This window comes from Ascaphus truei, chromosome 6, assembly GCF_040206685.1.
Source record: "Ascaphus truei isolate aAscTru1 chromosome 6, aAscTru1.hap1, whole genome shotgun sequence".
NCBI classification, from domain to species: Eukaryota; Metazoa; Chordata; class Amphibia; order Anura; family Ascaphidae; genus Ascaphus; species Ascaphus truei.
Window position 1 is genome coordinate 95,946,533 of NC_134488.1, and position 22,757 is coordinate 95,969,289.

Sequence of the window (22,757 nt, forward strand, 5' to 3'; positions counted from 1 at the left end):
AATCACAAGAGGCCGTTGAAGTTCGAAGATGCGGTGCACAACCAATTGGAAGAAAAATGCTACGAGATGAACTCTAATATAAAGATTTATTTACTCATGTTTAAAAAATAAAGAAAAACGGAGGTACACAAAACACCATGGTGTTAACAAGGTGTGCTACGATCCCCGTCATGCAAAGGGTTTAAAGTGGATTTAAAAATCTCATAGGGGTCTATGTACTAAGATTTTTTTTTTTTTTAATGTGCATAAAAATTGTGCATTATGTGCATGAAGACTACATATGACGCATAATTCGTTGTTTGAAATGTTGTTTTTTTACGCATGCCTCATGTTAAATTGATATAATTTAAATTAAAACAGAATTATGTATATTTTGTTACTACACTAATATATATATTTACTAATACTAGTATTATTTATAATAGACATACTACAAAATAATAAATTTAGTTAACCTATGTAATGAAACATCTACTCTGCGTCACATAGTTTTTGTTGATACATAGCAAATTAATTCTACGCTAACTTTTTTTAAGTTTATGCCAAGTTGAACTTGGCGGACGTTTTTGATGCACTTTAAATCAAATTTTGTGTGCAGAGAAATGTTCTTTTTTTAATTTTAGTACACACCATTTACATCTGTAGGTCAACTGCAGTACATTTCTGTGTGGGGAAAAAATATGGTGCAGATGGACACATTTTAGCTTGGTACATACAGCTGGAGCCAGATTTACTCTCCCTGGATTCGCAGGATGAAAAGCAAAACACTGCAGCTCTGAGGGCTGTAAAACCCGCAGCAGTCTGCAGAGGGGCTGTTCTTTCAAATAGGACCCAGCACGGGCAGATTTCCCACAGCGGGGGGATGCTACTGTCAGGATTCTATGGGTTCACCCACCTGCGCGAACATTATTTATCTACATTACATCTGCAGGTGCACACAGGCGCAATCAACATTGAGTTTGTCATGCACGCGCCGATCTTGCTCCAAAAAACAGTTTGCGATGCTTAGTATATAGGTCCCATAGTGTACAGGCAGTCCTCGGTTATCCAACGCAATCCGTTCTGGAAGTAGCGTTGGATAGTGAAACCGTTGGAAAGTGAGTCCCATGTGGTAATCAGAGGCGGTGAGCGTTGGATAACACATTCCGGTGTTGAAAAACGGCCCGTAAGGTTGCATTGTAAAGCGTTGGATATGCCATTCGCTGTAAAGTGAAACGTTGTATAACGAGGACTACCTGTATAAAAAACGAATAGCAAAACTCAGTCGTGTGCTCAGCTGACTGCAAATTTTTCCACTATACAAGGAATTGTCATAATATTCAGAAAATGTGACCCATATCATAGATGCAAATGAAACCATGATTCCCGGAAAACTGGACCAATCTCTGCTGATTTCAAGTTCTACAAGAAGCTGTATTGGAAATAAATTCCCTAACTTCTATTAGCCCCTACACTCCCTTTATCCAACCTCAGACCAATCAATGGGTCTTATTCAGTTTTACACAATCTCATGTTTGTCATAAATGAACTGTATAGTTTACTTCAATAGAATGTCACTGTTTGAAGTTATAAATACTTCCCATTAAAAGGTCCTTTTTTCCCCCTCATGAAAGCGGCTCGTTTGGAAACCGTTACTGTCAGCTGATATTGAGCCGAAGTACAGTATGGTGAGAAAAGAAACATTGCACAGTTAATGGTGCCTTCACTTGAAGTTAATGCATCGTAACGGTACATTGCTGCCCCACTTCCCATCATAAAGGTATACAGGGATATACCAAATAAGTATACATGGGAAGGATGTTGATCCAGGGATTAATCCGATTGCCAATTCTTAGAGTCAGGAAGGAATTTATTTTTCCCCTTAATGGGGTTTTTTGTTTGCCTTCCTCTGGATCAATAAATAAGTATAGATATAGGATAAAGTATCTGTTGTCTAAATTTAGCATAGGTTGAACTTGATGGACGGAAGCCTTTTTTTCAACCTCATCTACTATGTAACTATGTAACTATATTAAATAGCAGTCAAGACTCAAGTGAGAAAGCATCTTCTCCTGATTAGAGATGGGCAAAATGTTCACAGGAGTTTGTGAAGCCATGCAAAACTGGCCATTGGTTTCATGCGAAAAAAAAAAAATCTGATTTGCCAAAGTTTGTAACATTGATCCAGATCCTGAAAGGGGGCTGTTTTTTTTTTCTCGAGGAGGTTACTCCACTAAATAGGGCTCTCTCGCTCTCGTCTCTACACCAAGAGGCCTATTTCAGGGTCTGGATCTCTGTGTTGTGAAATATTGCAGATTTCTGCAGCATCAGAGACAGATTTTGCTATTTTTTCGTTCTGTAAAGCTTAGCACAATATCTCGCAAAAACGCAATATTTAAAAAACAACAAAAAAAAAAAACATGGGGAAAATGTAGGGACTAGTTGGGACAGTTTCACACCTAGTCCTGACATTTAACAGGAGTTGCTCTGAATTCATGATGTGCACTGTAAAAAAATAAATAAAAGGTCTAATTTTCCCATACTGTACTTGGTTTTCCTCATCTCCATTTTACAGCTTTTGCACTGGATGTCACCATGACACCATGACACACTCCTCCCATCCCTCAGCATCCAAGCTGCTCTGCAGTTGCTCAGTGCTCCCTGAGCTCTCACGAGATTGATTCATACCCACACACGGGCATAGCTGAGGTTCTGTAAGACAAAGCTGACCGTGTGATCTCATTGCTAAAAGGTGAGTGCACAGCACAAGACATTGCTAACATTGCTGCCACTTTAATAAGTTCTATGCACCAGTTATATTCTTTAACCCATTTGCTGCCAGAGGGGCTTTGCAATGCGTTGCTGGCACCAAAGGGATAATCGTTGCTTTTGCAGTCAGTGTGATAATTGGCAACGGCTGGGCAGGGCTGAAGATCTGAATGTGTATACAATGTTACCCCTTTCCTCTGTGGTGTGAAGTCTCTGGAATATGAGCATAATATGGCTAAAAATAGAAATGTCAGCACGCTATGCTGCCAGTTTTGTAATCCACTTCTATTAATAAAAAAGCTTTTGTAAATGCTTCTGTTAGATGCTGTGTCTTCCTAAACTGGTGCAATTATGTTATAGCCACGTAGCGGTTGTGTATATATATATATATATAGTAAGCATGAGCTGGGGAGGAGACGCGGGGTGTGAGTAATGGTTTGCTCAGCAAACTGCTATTGGATGCAATTCCTCCCTCCTCTTCTACCTCTCCCCCTCCTCTCCTCTAACCACCCCCTCTCCTCGCCACAACACTGCAAGATGGCGAGAGTCTACATTACCATGCACAATTCTCTATAGTATCACATACATAGAGTACCTGCACTGCAAGACATGGATCATTCCATATGTATTACAATACATACAATTCGAATTAAAAAGTATTGTACTACTGAATGGTTTTCAAGTATGTTTATTGCATTTGTAAAACAATAGGTGCAATGCAGTTTAAAAGAAACACCTATTACAGAAATATAAATAAAAATATATCAATAATCATTTGCCATGACCTGAATATTAATAATTAATTTTATATATACAGCATAGATCAGTGGAGAGCTGAAACGTTGATACTTTAGTATCCATTTCCCAGAATCCCTTGCTGCAGTGGAAGCACTCTGCTAGGTGAAAAGCAGTGTTGCAGACCTCTGTGAGACATGTGAATGTGCTCACAAGTGATATCTTTAGTTGCGGAATACTTTAGTAATAAACGGTTTTTTTTCTTCATAAGACCTGGAGTGCATGTTCTCATTTACTATTCCAACTATTTTTTACAGTTTGCTCCCAGAGATGTTATCTAACTTTGGAGACTATAATCACTTATACATAGATAGATAGATAGATATGAATAGGGAAGGAAGATCTTAATGCACCACTTACCTGCATTGGAATAAGGGGACTAGGGAGAACATCTTACGTTGTGATGGCAACGCTGCGCCACCAGGTGTCCCGTTGTGATAACATGATGCGCATGGCACCATGCGGCGTCACATTGTAATGGTAACGGGGCACCACAAGGCGTCATGACGCCTCATTGTCATGGCAACACAACGCCATTTGAGGTCGCGGAGCCATGATGATGGAACCCTGCAGGAGGAGTTGACGGGAGATGCTGCCTGAGCAGGTAAGAGAGTTACAGAGGCCCAGCTCTCTCCGCCCGCAGTCAGTTTAATTGTTGTGGTGGAGAGCATGGGGCCTCTGGAACCACAGGACTCAGTGCACAGGCACCGCTGGCGCTGCCATCATGCCGGCCATGGTTGGAACATCTTGCTTTTTCCAGAAAGTAGCTATACAGAATCTGGTGGTCAAGAGGATATGGGTAATCAAACTGATGGAGGCCCTTAGGCCATCTGGAACTGGTTTGCCTAGCAGAACCATGCAGGGATCAAGTCTTAGGGTAATATTTAGCATTTAATTTTTTGACCAGAATATCTGCTTTCAGAGTGGATCCAGTACTGGACAGAACCACCATATGTGTGCCATAGATCCATTCTGGCCACACCCTCTAAAACAGGTCAGTGAGTAAGAGTTATACAGTATATGGCATAAAGCTAGACTGGGTCATATACTACTGGAATACAGTAGCAGTTTGTATGGATTTTATTTAATAACCGCATATCAAACTTTTTGTAGCTGGCACTGCCTTATACACTGTGTGTGTATCTGGTGTGCATAGGTCTGTGTATGGTGTGTGGACAGGGTTGACACAACTATGAGTTGGCAACGTATCTCCGGGCTATGGGTTTACCTTGTTTAATCTCTGGGTGGCGTCTCTTGGCGTAATCCTGCATCTCCCCTTTCAACTCCCGTGAACATGGCTGTGCGGTGTGAAATGGTGCCGTGTTGCCATGACAACGGGACGCTTCGTGCCGTCACGTTGCCATGACAACGGGGCGTCACGTGATTCTCGGCGTCGTAAGGTGTCCTGTTGTCATGGCAACTTGACGCTGCATAATGTTGCAACGTCACGTAGCGTCCCGTTGTCATAGCAACGTGGCGTAATTTCACACCATGTTGATGGGAGACGCAGGAGGATGCCAGAGGATGCTGGGAGATCCCACCGCCAAGAGATATTTTTTTTACATTTATCTCCGGGTTCGCCTTTAGTAGAAGGTGGTAACCCTGTGTGTGGGGATTGCCTCCCGAGCTAACGTTGGCAGCAAGACTTCGTTTTGAGCGTTGCTGTAACCATTATTAACCATTTTGTGACCAGATTTACTTTTTTTTTTTTTGTTTTGTTTTATTAAATACAATCATTATAAACTAAGAAACCTTGGGGAACTTTTTGGGATACGATTTTACACTAGAAAGGTTATTCCTATTATGTCAATTTATTGAAAACAACATGGCATTAGGGTAAGAAGTCTTGTAAGTTGCAAGTGTGATATGTAGTTTATGTATTACATTGTGATGATACGAGCATGTATTTTTAGCTTTACAGATTTTAAAATTCAATAAAAATAGTCAAAGAAACAAAAAAAAAATCAAGAAATATGTATAAACTTATATTGTGAAGCAATGGTAATAATATTAAGTAATAACAGTAATATTAATAGAAACAAATGATGAGAGGTACATTTTGTACACATTTTTGATATGTTCAATTTAAGTTTTCATTTATAGTTATTGGGCGTTATTCATTAAAATGCAATATTGCACATACTGTAGCGGTACTATTACCCACAAACTGAAGTCAGTGGGCGTTTCTGTGCAATAACGCCCTAATCCGCACTTTCACAGATTAATAACGCCCTTTATGTCCATTTCCGCTTTCTCTGTGCAGGAGTATTTCATTCAGACATGACTGTGCTTGCTCGACTCACTTGTTTACACTCTAAATGAAGAACTGCATGTGGTTGAATGTATCAATGAATTACTCACACAATACTCTATCCAATCTATTAATTTATTCATTGATCCCTCTAGTGCAGAGTACTATTCAATAATTAATTCTATTACCTGACGTATGTTCACAGTCATTCACCTGTGCCCTATCATTCTAAATGAAGACATTCAAATGAATTGGGAATCTTTCATTTCAGGGGCAGTTGTCATATCTAATTAATTAATTTAATTGTGTGTTCTCCTATTTGCCCCATTATCTGTTTCCTTTCCTTTGCTCTATTACTTCCCTTTTTTGGGATATTAAGTGTACCCAGTGCTGATATTTCTCATCTCATTTCAGTGGGATCTTCATCATTGCTCCCACTGCAGCAAGGGAGTCTGGGAAATGACATGCAAATGAGCACACAATGTGTCACCTTTTGCCTGGAATATCCATGCACATGGAGCCCATTTAAGCAGATGCATCGCTAGTCCCATGCTGTGCTTAAAAGCTGTGTGAACAGCGAGTCAAACAAAACACAGTCTTCCTTCTTACCTCTTAGGGTAAAGTCCAGGGGTTTCAGGTCCAATTGATGATCTTTATTAACTTATCTCTTTTGAGTGCTGGGAACCACTTTCATTTTCTAATCTTATCCTGGAGGGAATTAAGAACCCTCATTTTTGTTCCCGTTGCACCTATATTTGAATATAGCTATACTTTTTACATTCAGAGGTGGGGCTGTCTGACCTATCTACCTTTTATTGAATATTGTATTGTATTCTAATTTCTCAGTACAATTACATTAATTGATATCACTGTCTAGTCTTCAACAATCCAGGAGCACAGGGACAGATTACCAATACAGGCAGTCCTCGGTTATCCGACACAATGCGTTACTCAAAATCGCGTTAGATAGCGAAACGTCTTAAAGCGAAACACGTTTTCCCATAGGAACACTGTTTAAATGAAAGGTTCCGTTCCTGAAGGCATTTTTAATGCTAAAATACACAAAATATTTTATGCAGGCAATAAGATACGCAGCACACATAAATTATATAGTGTATATACTGTATTATATATATAATATAACATAAAATCTAATAATATAATATATTATATAGTATAATATAATATTATATTATATAATATATTATATACACATAAACAACTTTGCAAAGCGTTGTAAGAGGGTTGGATAAGCTGGTTTGGCGTTGTAAAAATGAATATAGGTATGCATTGCATAGCGCTGGATAAGCCATTCGTTGTAAAGCGAAGCGTTGTAAAATGAGGACTGCCTGTAGAGTTGTTATTGTTATCCAATGGTTTTCTGATAAACAGTAAATGTCTTATAAATGCTCTACCAGGTTTCCTGCCCGTGACCATGCCCTCGATTGATGAGAGTCAACTTTCTGTGCGAGAGATGCGTGAGAATGAGGCACAGATGGTTCTTGAAATGTTAAAGGTAAAGATGCACATAACCAAACACACAGAAGGTTTGTAGTGGATTTTGTAGTCAAAGGATGTCACATTATTGCCTGAATTCTGTAACGTGTTGAGTCCAGCAGGCTGCACATGAAATGCTCTGTGAAATAAGCATCCTTTATATATTTTTAGTTAAAGCTTGTTGACCCTGGAGAAAACATTTTCATTTTCTTTTTGGTAATGCCCTCTGATAGACCCATGTGAGAGTTGTGTATAGATGAATTCTGAACATGAGTTTTCAAGGTTTTAGCTATGTGGGGCCAGCAATCTGTTTTAATTAGATCCCCGCATCAGACTAAGCTTCTTCACTTCAGAGTTTACTGTCATTATTAATGTACTTGCATATGAACATAAGTTTCAAATATAATTTACATGCAATTTACCTACAACCAACCCTAAACCCTTGATCCCTTGGGCTACCAATGGCCTGTCGCAGAAGTCCTTCCCTCCCCTCTGTGATTGGTTAAAATTCTTGGCATTAATCACACATTTTTGGCATTCCTGGGTGATTTATGTCGACCAATCAGAAAGCAGAATTTCAATAATGACTCCCTTCTTAGCCTATAATTTGAGCTAAACAGCACTGTCAATCTTCTCACTAGGACAGTAAAAGGTGAAAAAAAAGCTGCTTCCGTATAGAGTGATCACTAAACAATAAAGTGATCCGTATTAAGTGCTCTTATACACAGTGAAAACCTCAAGTGACAGTGTTAAAAACAATATATACACATCATTGTGCAGTGAAAAAACAACTAAATAAGGTTGTAACTCCCTGCTCAAACCCTCTGGTGGGTCCTGTCTTCGCTGGTCTCAAAACACTGTATTTCTTCTCACAATCCAGGGGAAGCATAAGGAGAAAAACAACAACAAAGATCTAAGTGTAGATGTATGTGAAAAAAATAAAGAGTATTGACATGGCTCCTATAGAGTGCCTACTCACGATGTGTAGAATGTATATACACAGATCCAAACCAGTTGCAAAATCCGCACTGTGGTAACTTCAGGAGAGATTATCAATAAGTATGATAATTAAAAGCATATATCACGTGTGTAGACGTTGTCGCTCTGACCCGCTCACCGCCTCCGTCTCCGGTGATTCCGGCAGTAAGGGAAATCCTCCTCTACTGACAGGCTCTCTGCCTGCATGGATCGCAAGCTCCGATATGTCACTTCTGGTCGGCAGTACATAACTTCCAGTTTCGGTTTGCAGGTTCAGAGACGCGTGCGTGAGTGCTCTCATTGGCAAGGACCTCCCACTCTATGCATTTCGCCAATTGTGAACCAGCTTCATCAGGAGACACATACATACATTTTTCACATACATCTACACTTAGATCTTTGTTGTTGTTTTTCTCCTTATGCTCCCCATGGATTGTGAGAAGAAATCTTCTCACTAGGATAGGCTGACCACATTTCCTTGAGACAAAAACGGGACATTGGGATGGCAAAAACGGGACGCCCCACTCCCAGCTCCCCCCGCTCCTAGCTCCCCCCGCTCCCAGCTCCCCCCACACACACACATCATATACTGTGGGGTGGGCAGTAGACGGGAGAGAGGAGCAGCCATCCCCCCGATAATATACTTGGGGGGTTGGGGGGCGTCCATCCCCCGCCTCCCCCTGTCTCCGGCTCCTACCTGATGGCAGCAGCCGCGGCCATCGTGCCACGAGGTCTTCAGACAGACTCGCACTCAGCAGACCCCGGAAGTTCTGGGTCACAGTAGAGCGCGTTACTGTCTGTGAAGGGAGAGCGCGCGCGTTACTCGGCAGCGGCTGGAGAAAGCGCGGGAGTGAGGGGGCGCGCGCATGCGCTAGTGCGTCCATGCGTCCGCATTACAGATCGGAGCGCTCGTGGAGGTGGAGAGGGGCCAAAAACGGGACAAAATAGAATTTTATATAGAAAAGACGAGACAGTCTGGAAATAGGGTAAAAAACGGCAATCTCCCGTTCAGAACGGGATGTATGGTCAGCCTACACTAGGACCACAGTTTAAGCATGTCCACTATAGAGCAATATTACCTGAAAATAACAGAGACGTTCTGGTACATTACAATATCAAATCCTTAATTGCTGTTCTTTCTTTTTATCAGGATGGTTTTAAGGATACAGAGAACCGCTTGATCCTGCACATTTTAACACGCCCCATTACTTTACTACTCATGGCGGTGGCCAGCAGCGGCCTGCGCTTCTTTCTTAACTCCTTTATTGCTGCTCTTCTTATACCTGTCTTGCTGGCTGTTGTGGCTCTCAAGCTAATGCTCTGGCGCTCTCCTGACTTGAAGCAGATCTACTCCTATTACAGCATTGGCCAACGCAAGATCTGGGTGGCAGTATATGACCAAGATGACATATGTGGATGTGTGGCACTTGAGCCCACCCAGGATGACCAGACGGCTGAGCTGAAGAGGATGTCCGTCAGCCGTTGGTACAGACGTTCAGGGGTTGGCATCCACCTACTAAAGTTCTTTGAGAACCATGCCAAAAAGAAAGGCTTTCAGTGCATTGTACTCTACACTTCTGTTGTGGCTAAAGCAGCCACTGGACTGTTTGAGAAAAGTGGATACAAAGTTACTGGAGGTTGGAATTGGCTTGGTTACACAATTATGCAGGAGTACAGGAAATACCTCTAGTTTGTGTCAGAAGAACTCAAAATTAAAATGATGCTAAGTAACGTGGCCTTGAAAAGTAATACTTTTCTCCTACAGTGTTCATTGTAAACGCTTGATTATTTGCCGTCAGAAACAAGATTTCACATGCTACTTGAAAGGCAATTGAACATTGAATCTCTTTCTGGCGAAGAAAAACTCTTGACTCTCATAAGTAAACGCTGAAGTAAGATTATCAGAAATGTTACTGTTGAAATTTGCGCTAGGATAACATTCCAGCAATTTCAGCTCTGCCTCCGTCTTATTTCAAACTGATCACTCAAGATTCAATTATAAATTGTCAGTTAATTTATAACTTTGGAAGAATCAACTTGATTCAAGAAAGTTGGCCGGTCTTTAAAAATTCAGGTTTTAAATTGTATTGCTACAGAATTAAGACAATCCATGGAGTACAGTATATCAAAGGTGCGTGAGATGACACAACACAACATTGACAGGATGTTATTGGATGGGAACCTTTATATGAAGGGTGTTTTGTGTGGATGTTGAGGCTCATGCCTGAACACATAATGTCAAAGGACAATTATGAAAATGACATGATGAATGGCTCATATATATATATATATATATATATATATATATATATATATATATATATATATATATATATATATATATATATATATATATATATATATATATATATATATATATATATATATATATATATATATATTTCTTCTAAATAGCTTAAAACAGCAACCCCCCTCTGGAAATTTACCAACTTAAAAGCCATGTTCATTTTTGTACTGGATATGTTTTATTTATTTATTTTTTGAAGTTTAGCGTTTTTCTGTTAACCAAGGTGGGCTCCTGACGAAGTCCTACCCTGAGAGTCAATCAGTAATAGGGATATTATTCTCCATTCACTGATCTGCCATCAGCAAGTATGGCTGTCATGTCTACCCATGTTTAGGACACATTAGTCATCAAGGGTAGGACAGATTAGCCTTGTATAGGACACAGTCATCATGGGTAAAACACGTATTTTAATGTATTTATGAGAAATGTAAATTGAACTGAGTACAGATGATCAGTCCAATGAAGGAGACTTAAGCACAGTAGTGACCAGAACTTCACAGCAGCCTTAAGAAGGTATAGTGTGTTTCTTCTTGAAAACGAATGTACAACATAATATATATATATATATATATATATAGAGTATATTTATCCGATCTTAGAATCTAAATGTCAAAAAACCCTCAGGGATTTGTGTATATTCTTCTCCATTCTTAACTCACAGTTCACTTCATTTTCACTAGTACAGTGGATTTATCTACGGTGAGAAATAAAATATAGGCATCTATATACAACCTTTTGTCTCTATCTTGGGGTTACATTAGTGAGATTTATAGCCTAGCATAGGGAATGGACCGGATGTGCCCTGATGTCAATACGTTCTTAAATGCTTTCTTGGATAAACGGTATCTCAGTCATATTACTGTAAGTAACCAACATGAGTTTTGGAAAAGTTGTTAACCTCTAGCTGATTGTGAACCATATTCTTTGCTCACTGTGTTATATGTATTCTCTTTTGTTATGCTGCATATAGCAGCAGCCATATTTACTGAGCTGTACTAAGATGTAAGAAACCTTACAACTATTTGAACTAATTCAGCTTTAAGATTTCTTACGGCTTAACACTGATTAGTACATACAGCCCCATATGTTTAACTTGGAATACGATTAACACCTACGATTAACACGAGTTTTCTGTGTACTGAAAGATGATTAATGGGCATCTGATTAAAAGACAGCAGGAGTATTGAATCAACTGTATTTGTTTCTAAGAAGAAATAAACTGAGAGTGTTGAATACATGTTTTCCTATACAGGTTGGTAAATATGCTGTGTAGTGTTTCTGAATCGCTGTTTCTATCAAACAAACGCAATGCGTGCCTACATCTCATTGTCTGGAATTACAGATTTATTATGTTTTTTAACTCTGTGTTGTGTATACTCTTTATCTGTTAGAATAATCAACATTTAGACCCACATTTACTAAACAGTGCTAATCCGTAAACTAATCAGAGGGCCCATACACAGGAATGAGCTACACTGTGCATTACGATTTAGCACCGCTTAGTCAAAGACTGACTCAGTGAGTTGTAGCCGGTACAGTTGCGGATTTAAAATGTTGCCGCCCATAGGCACTTACACCGGGGTCTCCTCTGAACATTTGCTCATTAGATGGATGCAAATAAATGTCCCACCTTATAGTGATATATCAAATAGTCCACGGTCTGGTTCTTTTCTTAATTTATTCAGAGACAAGTGAAAACATAATTCACAGCATCATTTCAGTCAGTGACATCATTCAGGCGTATAGAATGTAGCTATAGAGTGGGGGAGGATCCTTAGCTTGGTGGTTCTTAGCTTGGTTGATGTTAAATGATTCTGAATTCTATAAATTCAAATATAATCTTATACATTTTAGCAAATCACCTGTTTTTCTCACTGTCAGCCCAGTCGTCTTAGTCAGTCATCAACATTAGAACACTGTTTCTTCATTTAGCAATGTTTATATGGATCTACAAAACACTCTTTGTTCTGTCACAAAGTAACTATAGGATTAACTATGTTCCTAATCTTTTAAGACCGATCTTTTTGTATTGTCTTTTACTAACTATTTAACTAACCTTTGATTCCAAACTCATGACCATATACTATTCAAATCAGCAGACATTAAACATACCAAGTTTCATACAAAATGGAAATGAATAAAACAAGATAGATTCTTAAGTCAAATAAAACATTTCTATACCTGCCTGTCTTCAGACTGATTTATCCTCTTATCTTTGCAGAGGCAGCTAATCATTTTTCAAAATAAGTTCTAACTTAATACTAAATTACTTGTTTTAACTATTTACATGCTGAATATATATGTATATAGACAATACAACATCTTTATTATTTAGGCTTGAAATCGTCCTATCTTCAGCCTCCTCCTGCAGCACCGCCCTCCTCCTTCTGCAGCGTCAACGTCACGCGGTGATGCCATGTGACGTCACGTTGTCATGGCAATGCGCCGCCATGTGATGCAGAAGGAGGAGGGCCCTGTGCGAAGGAGAAGGTAAGAGACCTTTACAGAGGCCCGACGCTCTTCCCCCGGCAATCAGTGTGGAAGAGCGTGGGGCCTCTGTATATGGGGGGAAAAAAATTGCCATCCCCAAATTTTGCTGCCCTAGGCGCGGGACAATCAGGCTCTGGGAAAATCCGCCATGGAACAGGTGTGAAATACGTAAGCCTCTCTTTGAGTAACAGTTTGACTATCAAATAATACATAAGGTCTTTCTAGAAGGGTAATTGTCACTCAATCACCAATAATACAATAGAAAAAAATGGGCCCATGATGGTGCAAACGGCTGTGTTGTACTGCCAGTGTTTTTATATCCCATGTAGTGCCCATTTGCTGTGATATTGATGCAGATCATTGCATTATGTGTTCACCGTTTATTGTTGTTCTCGACAATGCATAAATGATGTGGATCCTCAATTGTTCCAATGCAGTCACGCTCCAACAGATGTGAATCGTAATACAAATGTAGTAATTATGCTACTGACTTTTTTGGACCGAATATTTGGACATTTGTCAAGGGTTTTTGTTTAGGAAGCGCCAATAGAGGAGGGCAAGCACATTGGGCCATATTTACCAAGCAGTGTTTTGCCACAAAACATCTGGCAGTGGAAGACACCTTGCAGCCATTTAATATCAATGGAATTGTAAGGTTTCTTCCAGCTCCTTATAGTGTAATGCTGTTGAGTAATTAAGGGCGATTATCTGTTATTACAATTATGTTATATCCTTGTTTTTCATGTTTGAAATACATTTTTAAAAAAAATCTGTTTAACCCTTTAGTTTGATGAGAAACAAATCCTGGTATGGTATAAAAAGTTTACTGAACACATAGAAAGAGTAATAACAGAACCACTCAGGCCTTACAGGGCCTTACCCTCATTGTCCTCCACCACAATGTCCACACCGGGTAGATAGTCACCAAAGTACTGAGGGGCCCCTGGGAACCCAACTACGCTTGTGTCCACAAGTACTAACCCCGCCCAATGTGTGAGACAGCGCTGCCCACACAAACGTGTGTAGCATTAGTGCACTTGTTGGTACCAGCCGGTTGTTCCAACACCCGGTGAAGCAGACTGTAGACAAAGGGGCCGCCCTGTCCCACGCCGTTGTCGTGGGTGGTGGGTGGTGTCCAGCTGCAGGGTCCCACACTGAAGAGAGTCTCTCATGTATAGCTGATGGTCTGGTCCCAGACTACCAAAGGCCAGGATACAGCCACATCCTGGCTTTGTCCCTCACACTGGTACTACAGGGGCAATGTCCCTAACTGATGGACTTGTCCCTGCAGCAACCACAAGCTGAGGTAAGTCGGGGCCTAGCTGGAGCCTAAGGGGGGCTCTGGCCTAGTGCAGCGGTCACAGACGCCCTGAACACACAACCTACCCTCTTCTTCTCTGACTGGCGTAGCTGCAAGCACGCCAAAGTAACAATCTCAGGGAGTAGGGGAGTGCTGCAGCCCTATTGGATGTTTTGCGCTGTGTGACTTACAGCCCCTATGCCCTATGGAGCTTGTAGTTCCCCTGTAGAGCATTATGTGTAATGGCCGCCGTTATTGATGAGCCTCTGCGCATGCGTTGGGTGAACCAACATGGCCGCCGCAACTATTGGGCCAATGAGCATGCGCCAGAGTACAAACATGGCCGCCAGGCTCTTCTGCGCATATGGAAGGTAAGGGGATGAAGGGGGACCCTGGGGGGACCAGGCCACATATGTATAGGTTTTACAACAGAGCATCTTGGACACATACAGTGGTGTGAAAAATAAAGTACACCCTCTTTGAATTCTATGGTTTTACATATCAGGACATAATAACAATCATATTTCCTTAGCAGGTCTTAAAATTAGGTAAATACAACCTCAGATGAACAACAGCACATGGCATATTACACCGTGTCATGATTTATTTAACAAAAATAAAGCCAAAATGGAGAATCCATGTGTGAAAAACTAAGTATACCTTATGATTCAATAGCTTGTAGAACCACCTTTAGCAGCAATAACTTGAAGTAATCGTTTTCTGTATGACTATATCAGTCTCTCACATTGTTGTGGAGGAATTTTGGGCCCCTCTTCTTTATAACGTTGCTTCAGTTCATTGAGGTTTGTGGGCATTTGTTTATGCACAGCTGTCTTAAGGTCCAGCCACAGCATTTCAATCGGGTTGAGGTCTGGACTTTGACTGGGCCATTGCAATACCTTGATTCTTTTCTTTTTCAGCCATTCTGTTGTAGATTTGCTGGTGTGCTTGGGATCATTGTCCTGTTGCATAACCCAATTTCGGCCAAGCTTTAGCTGTCGGACAGATGGCCTCACATTTGACTCTAGAATACTTTGGTATACAAAGGAGTTCATGGTCGATTCAATGACTACAAGGTTCCCAGGTCCTGTGGCTGCAAAACAAGCCCAAATTATCACCCCTCCACCACCATGCTTTACAGTTGGTATGAGGTGTTTGTGCTGATATGCTGTGTTTGGTTTTTGCCAAACATGGCGCTGTGCATTATGGCCAAACATCTCCACTTTGGTCTCGTCTGTCCAAAGGACATTGTTCCAGAAGTCTTGTGGTTTGTTCAGATGCAACTTTGCAAACCTAAGCCATGCTGCCATGTTTTTTTTAGAGAGAAGAGGCTTTCTCCTGGCAACCCTTCCAAACAAACCATACTTGTTCAGTCTTTTTCTAATTGTACTGTTATGAACTTTAACATTTAACATGCTAACTGAGGCCTGTAGAGTCTGAGATGTAACTCTTGTTTTTTTTGCAATTTCTCTGACCATTGCACGGTCTGACCTTGGGATGAATTTGCTGGAACGTCCACTCCTGGGAAGATTGGCAACTATCTTGAATGTTTTCCACTTTTGAAAAATCTTTCTCATTGTAGAATGATGGACTTTAAATTGTTTGGAAATGGTCACAGATTGATGGGCAGCAACAAGTGCTTCTCTAAGATCATTGCTGATGTCTTTCCTCCTTGGCATTGTGTTTGTCATGGGAGAGAGGGTTTGGCCCGGTATTAAAGGGGTTATACCCCTTTTGGCCACCCCTTGCTCTCACCTGGGAGGCGAGGGGTTAACTGGAATGATGTCCAGTACTGTAGTTATGCCCCTGCTTCAGCACCAACTGTGTATCCCCCTTTGAATATGTATTGTTCCCATTCCAGTGTCTGCACCAACACATACACTGGGATCTATGCGGGAGGGAAAGGGTTAATGTTAATTTTGTGTTTATGGCCCTTTGTCACTTTTCCCACCTTTGCAGGCTCCATTTTGCAGTCTCTCCATAGGTCGCCATTACAGCCCATGTAACCCCTATGGAGATTCCGGCGATTTTGGCCCATTCTCATAGAAGACCTGCAGGTGGCGCCCGAGAGGAGGAGCGGCGGTCCCCCATTGTAAGTCAATGGAGCCATTCAGTTCAATGGGGATTTCTCGACGCCGACCTCCAGGAACGGGTTGGCAGCCAACCAAACCGCAGAAGCGGATACAATATCCAAAAAAGAGCTTTTGATCACACTAGGTCAAGTTTAAATACAATTGGCGTGGGAAACTTAGGTTCTAGGGCACCCAGGAATAAAATTCGTTTTGCCCCTAGACCCTAGGAACCCCCACACTCGACCACCACCGGGTCCGAGAATTAAGGACCCCCGTAAAGGGTCGCGCTCGCCATGAGGGTCGCGCCATTGACTCTAATGGTAGCGGAGGTCCCATTGAATCCTATGGTGGCGCCGGCCCATGCATTTCCTATGGAGGCGCCGGCCATATTGATTCTAATGGAGGAAAGCCGCGTGGCTTTGAAACGGCTAAGTCCGAAAGTGTATAAAGTGTAAACCTATATCTCCGGTTCTGTGAGTACCAGAGGGCTGGGATTTTGGTCGCATGTAGTCACTGCTCCGGTATGACTGCATGGCCATTTCCAGCCCTCTCCGATCAACATGACGGAGTATGGGCAAATGTGAAAATTGTGATTTCCCCATTGACTTCAATGCCGGAGTTGCTCCATTGAAAGCCTATAGCGGCGGAGCCCATTGATTTCAATGGAAGAGTGAAATGCAGTGATTTCTTTTAGCTTATAGCGGAGAATCCTGCATTAAAGTTAATAGGGGATTTTAACTTGTTTTTTGTATCTCCGGTTCTGGGAGTAGTGGAAGGCTGATATTTGGCCACTATGGCAAAGGTCCTCCGGTAGGAGGACATGGCAAATTTCAGCCCGCTCAGACCCACAGAACGGATTATTTTAATATGTGTAGATATTAAAGAATATACTGTTTTGCAAGGCTGGTATAAAAGCCCGGGAAAGTTACTGGCTCTGCTTTATGTTAATGTTCAGGAGGGCGACACTTTGTCTACAACAGCCCCCCTGATCAGCGACTTGACCACTCTGATTGTGTACAATAGGGCGGAGAAACGCAGAGCCTGAGTGGTCTGTAAGTGCCATAATTCACACTTCCAGACAAAAGGGTTTCCTGACCAGATACAAGTCTGGTAGACTGTTAGGCGCCCAAGGTTAGGCTATGGGGCTGAAACTCCATATAAACGAGTGTAAGCCCTATACCCAGTGTCTTTTCGTGATGTCTTCATTTGAACCTGTATTGCTGAATGAATTGCCAATCCTGTACCTGATTGCTTCATTGTCCAACCCCTAAGTAAGTGCTATTTCTTGTCTGTTATTTGTATCATCTTGTGTGTTCTCCTTCTTTAAAGGAATAAACTATATTTCTTATATCTAAGTCGTGTTCAATTCAACCCAGATATTTTGGTGTATAGTATACCCTGTCACAAGCTACCGTGACAGTGTTAACACACACCTGAATGCTCCAGACCAGCAAACTGAGAAAACTTTGGCTTTTATAGAGGTGGTCACACATGCTGATGATCAATTAATCAAGGGCATTTGATTAGCAGCACCTGTCTGCTACTTAGCATCTTAATTCCTATGGATGCAGTAAGGGTGTACTTAGTTTTTCACACATGGCTTCTCCATTTTGGCTTTATATTTGTTAAATAAATCATGACACGGGGTAATATGCCATGTGTTGTTGTTCATCTGAGGTTGTATTTACCTAATTTTAAGACCTGCTAAGGAACAGATGATTGTTATTATGTCCTGATATGTAAAACCATAGAATTCAAAGAGAGTGTACTTTCTTTTTCACACCACTGTACTTTAACTCCCATTGTTTTACCAGTAAGTGCTTATAAAGGCCTACAAGACAATTCCCTGTAATCAGAAATAAAAAGATTGCCCAAGATAACAGAATCAGCAATGTGCAAAGATAGATTTGGTTTGCACATGTGACACCATAAACAGTTGTAAACTTCTTAAACGTATCACTGCCTATGAAGGTTGTTTTTATTAATGCCATGCAGCCCCTACAGCACTGAGAGGGTTAAGTGCCCTTTCTTGCTTCATTTCGAAAGTCTTGTCAGCCTTTATATTCCCTGTGTGTGTTTGCAGTTTGGTAAAGAATCATCGTGCAGCAAGCAGACGGTAGATTTTCTGTCTCACTTATGGAGTTTCTTCTCTTCTCTGTGCTAGGTGAGTTACATATTTGGTATAATTTGTTTATCGGACTATACTACAAATAAATGATGCACCACCAGACACCCCTTAAAACCGCAGTTGCACATACTTAGGATAAGTGATCCTAGTCACATTGAAATACAGTAATTTACAGTTTTAGGGGCAAGGGTCCGTGTCATGTATACATGTCAGTATACATGTAATTCATAGCACTTTTATGTTCCATTGGTAGTATTGCTGGGAGCAGACACTTGCATCCTACAGAATACCATGAATTTGCCGGATTACCTCCAAACTGGTAGGCATAAAGCTGGGATTTGATGGAACAGTAGAATGTAGTGCTCAAATAGTCCAATATGGTTTATATAACAGATATAGAGATAAATGTCCAGATACTCATGCGACGTCCTGAGTGAATATTTGCAAATACTGAGATGGGTATGTACCTAGCGATGTCCACTTGACTACCGCAATTGATGGTGCAGAATTATAACCCAAATAGGAAACTATAAATGACAACGTCCTGTATAAACAGGGTACATGATAGGGCGATGTAGCCCATTACCTGTATACCTTGAAGGGACGTCCACTGTATCCACGACGTGCATCCACGGGTGAGAAATCCACGGTCATGTAGGTAAGCGGAGCACAGTCCAACGACATCCAGAGCAGGATAAAGAGAATAAGAAAAAATCCCAGGCCAACTTCAAAATAAGCAGATCAGTTTATTAGCAAGCTAATGCCAAAAACAGGGGCTTCACGAACGCACCAGGTTATTCTCTTTACCCTGCTCTGGATGTCGTTGGACTGTGCTCCGCTTGCCTACATGACCATAAAGCTAGGATTTATATGCTAGAAGGCAACTGTTTTAATAGGCCAGGTAGGTGGCAATGCTTTTTTATTATGTACAATTCTAGCAAACAACTCTTCCATTGCTTTTCTGCCATTCCAATCACATGTAAGTGATATCGTAACAAAATGTATAACTTTCAAAATTTCCTTTAAAAACAAATCGCTTTACAGTGTTATGGCCGTTTGCTAACTGTTGAAAGCTATTTTATTTCTCCAATCTGGTGCAATGTCTTGCACAGTTTTTGCATAAACTTGCTAAACAGACAATCATGTAACGTGTTAACTCTTTTTCTGGTTTGAAACACAGCATTAAAAGTCTCTTTATTAGTACACTGCACGTGTTTGATGTCTTGCAAATCTTTTTTTCTGGTTTCAACTATTCTTTGTGTGCAACATTTCATTTATTTATTTATAAAATGTTTTACCAGGAAGTAATACATTGAGAGTCACCTCTCGCTTGGTAAAACTGAGGGTTATCAGCATTATATTCTCCTATTGTATACAGTATGTGCTAATTCGCGTAATTTTAGTGGCAGATTTAAAAAAAAAAACTATTTCCCATAGATATCAAGGATCATTTAAATGTTTCACAACTACAACACATTAAAATAGTATAATTTTCCTTTTTTTCCCCTTTGTGGCATCTTGGAAACGTCTTTGCTTCATTAACCTAACTTTTTTGCTTGAGAAAAAAACTTTATTAATTACATTACATTATTTGAGTGCGATAAATGACTTATTATATGTTCTTTTTAACTTGCTCATGAGTTATTACTCTGACTTGGTGACAAACAAATCAACCATTCCTGCAAAACAAAGTAAATTACATTATTTATGTCTTATCTTTTTCAGCTGCTTTGCAGGGATTTTCATCAGCAGGTAATAATGATATTGTGAATGATCAATAAGGAGAATGATTGATCAAAACATAGTTTGATTATTAATTTTTCAGAATGTGGGCAAATGTTGGTATTCTGTAAGCAATGTCCAAACGGTGCAGAAAAGGCTGGGAAGGAGAGGGAGAAAGAGAGAAAAGAGAGAATGTGGTTTGAAAACAAACAATAGTTATGAAAGAGGTTCATAAAGCATGTAGATATAAAGAAAGTGAATAGCAACTTGTTATCTGCCAAATTTACCCAATAAAGAATGTAAGGGACACTCATTCAAATTAAAGGAAGTTTGTGTAAAGGAAATAAATGGTACCATCCCTGCTCACGAGCAGCCCATGGTACTCATTTGCATTGGATGATGGCAAAAGTATTAATATGTTTGAGAGAATCCTAATAATATTCATGGAGGATAAGGTTATACACAGCTAAACATCCACATCCAACATCAACAAATTGCAAACTCTGTGCTTCAAATCTAATGCCAGTGATATGGGAAGGCACCTGTTTTGCAATTACCTTGAAGCGAATAATTTGGTTCATATTTCTTATATATGAGTGATAAGGCATGATAAAGAAAAGAGAGAAGCTGGTTAGAGATGGAAGATAGAGGGAGGGGGAGGGGGAAGCAGAGAGAAAATATTTAAAGCCAGATAGGTAGACATTGATAATAATCATCAATAAATTGAATTCCTGCTGATGGCTTATGAGTACATAATTATAAATGTAGATATAAATCAGAATCTTGCCACAGAGTAATTAATATGTGTCAAGTGCTGAACTTAAAACCCGAAAACTCACAAATGATCTGCCTCTTAGTGCTATGGGCCAGACAGGTGTACATGTTGCTGCTAAGCAAAGGGACTTCTTCTTAGCAATCTTTAAAAGACTGTCAAAATGTTCAAAGGAAAACACAGCATCCACACACCCATAAGTACAAACAATGGGGATATACAGAGAGGTATTGAAAAGAGCGACGAAATGCACAGCATTTTATTTATTTTGTGCCTGCGTCTGCACCAAATGTAATAATAAACTAGTTAAACAAGGGTTTTTACATTTAATGCAGATTGCTAATCAGAGGCGTTTATTCCCTGTCAGATTTGGCATTCATATAGTTTGATACATATCGTTGTATGTACATCGGGTGACCTCCTTAATTTATCACCCACATCACTGTTTGATAAAATGATTCCTACAGATGCATTTCTAAAACGTAAACAAAAGGTTCCATGGCATCGCTTTATATGCGGATAGATGGCAGCTTCATTTCAATTTCACTTTAGCCATATACGTCACCTGACCGAAGCCAAAACAATAATCTTGTCATTTACATGTGATACATGTTACACTGGGATTTGGGAATCTGATATTTATTCCACATCAGCAGATGCAGTGTCGAGAAAAGTCCATGTCACTTCCTTGCCCGCCCACATTTTCTGTGCGTTCCCCACACCTTCATTAGAAAGTAAAGTCGGGGATTATGCTTTGATAGTAAGGAAATGCGTTCTCCCTTGATGGGCGATAATGCGTAAGAGCGACTCGACAATAGAACAGAGGAATCCCTTGGATGATTACATTGTGCCGGGCCCGCGGGGGGAACTACCCCCTGGTCGGACCGGAGCGAGCAGCGAGGCCACATTGCACTACATTGTTCAGGAAGGATGGACGGACACTACCCTACCACCCCCCTATTCCCCACACCCTCCTGCCCCCCCTATATTTCCCTATTTATTTTGATGTTATATTTAGTTTGATATTAACTTGGCCAGGAATATGTGTACAAAAATGTTCAGAAATCTGTCAACAGAATTTTCTTGTCAACTATGTATTGTTATATCTTTGCAAGAACCCAATACAATTTAAGTTGCAAAAAAAAAAAAAAGAAAAGAAGTGAAGTTGGTATAACGCAGGGTACACTAGATTTCTACCGGACTGCTGCCCCATATCTGAGAGTCCAGTGATACTTGAAAGCTGGGTTTGTGCTTGGTACATATCCCATTTTGTCCTTTCTTGGCTCCACAGATGAATTTTACCTGAGACTCTCGAATGGTCCAGATCGTTGCACAGGGAGAGTGGAAATTTTGGTGAACAATAACTGGGGCACAGTGTGTGATGATGACTGGGATTTGAACGATGCTGAAGTAGTGTGCAGAGAGCTACACTGTGGAACAGCTCTAAGAGCCCCAAAAGAAGCTTTCTTTGGGCATGGAGCTGGTGAGATCTGGCTGGAAAGTTTAGACTGCAAAGGAACAGAATCATATCTACGACTCTGTAAACACCCAGGGTTTGGAAAACACAACTGTCATCACGGAGAAGATGCTAGTGTTGTTTGCTCAGGTGCTCTTAATTTATTTGGAATATTTCTGTAATATCCCTATTGCTGCTGAAGGGGCCTCAGTTTTCACTACTGATTTGTTATTAAACCTG

The 22,757-nt window shown here is 40.6% G+C and overlaps 2 protein-coding genes across 3 annotated transcripts in view; both read left to right on the top strand.

Moving 5' to 3' along the window:
- The first annotated feature begins 2,027 nt into the window (after nucleotides 1–2,027).
- Nucleotides 2,028–10,553, top strand: NAT14 (N-acetyltransferase 14 (putative)). 2 transcript variants are annotated; one of them, XM_075605253.1, is made up of 4 exons: nucleotides 2,028–2,731; nucleotides 4,466–4,537; nucleotides 7,213–7,310; nucleotides 9,420–10,553. In XM_075605253.1, the coding sequence occupies exons 3-4, from the start codon at nucleotides 7,230–7,232 to the stop codon at nucleotides 9,957–9,959; spliced, it is 621 nt and encodes a 206-aa protein (XP_075461368.1). In that variant the 5' UTR covers nucleotides 2,028–2,731; nucleotides 4,466–4,537; nucleotides 7,213–7,229; the 3' UTR covers nucleotides 9,960–10,553. The 2 variants fall into 2 exon arrangements, with proteins under 2 accessions (XP_075461368.1, XP_075461369.1); XM_075605254.1 differs by lacking the exon at nucleotides 4,466–4,537 and having other exon boundaries at nucleotides 2,029–2,731.
- Nucleotides 10,554–18,422: 7,869 nt separating this feature from the next.
- Nucleotides 18,423–22,757, top strand: part of SSC5D (scavenger receptor cysteine rich family member with 5 domains) — a 59,224-nt gene continuing 54,889 nt past the window's right edge. The window contains exons 1-3 of the mRNA XM_075606644.1: nucleotides 18,423–18,603; nucleotides 20,293–20,319; nucleotides 22,353–22,667. Of these exons, the coding sequence (XP_075462759.1) occupies nucleotides 18,576–18,603; nucleotides 20,293–20,319; nucleotides 22,353–22,667 (370 nt within the window). The 5' untranslated portion in view covers nucleotides 18,423–18,575. The remainder of the gene's footprint in view (nucleotides 18,604–20,292; nucleotides 20,320–22,352; nucleotides 22,668–22,757) is intronic.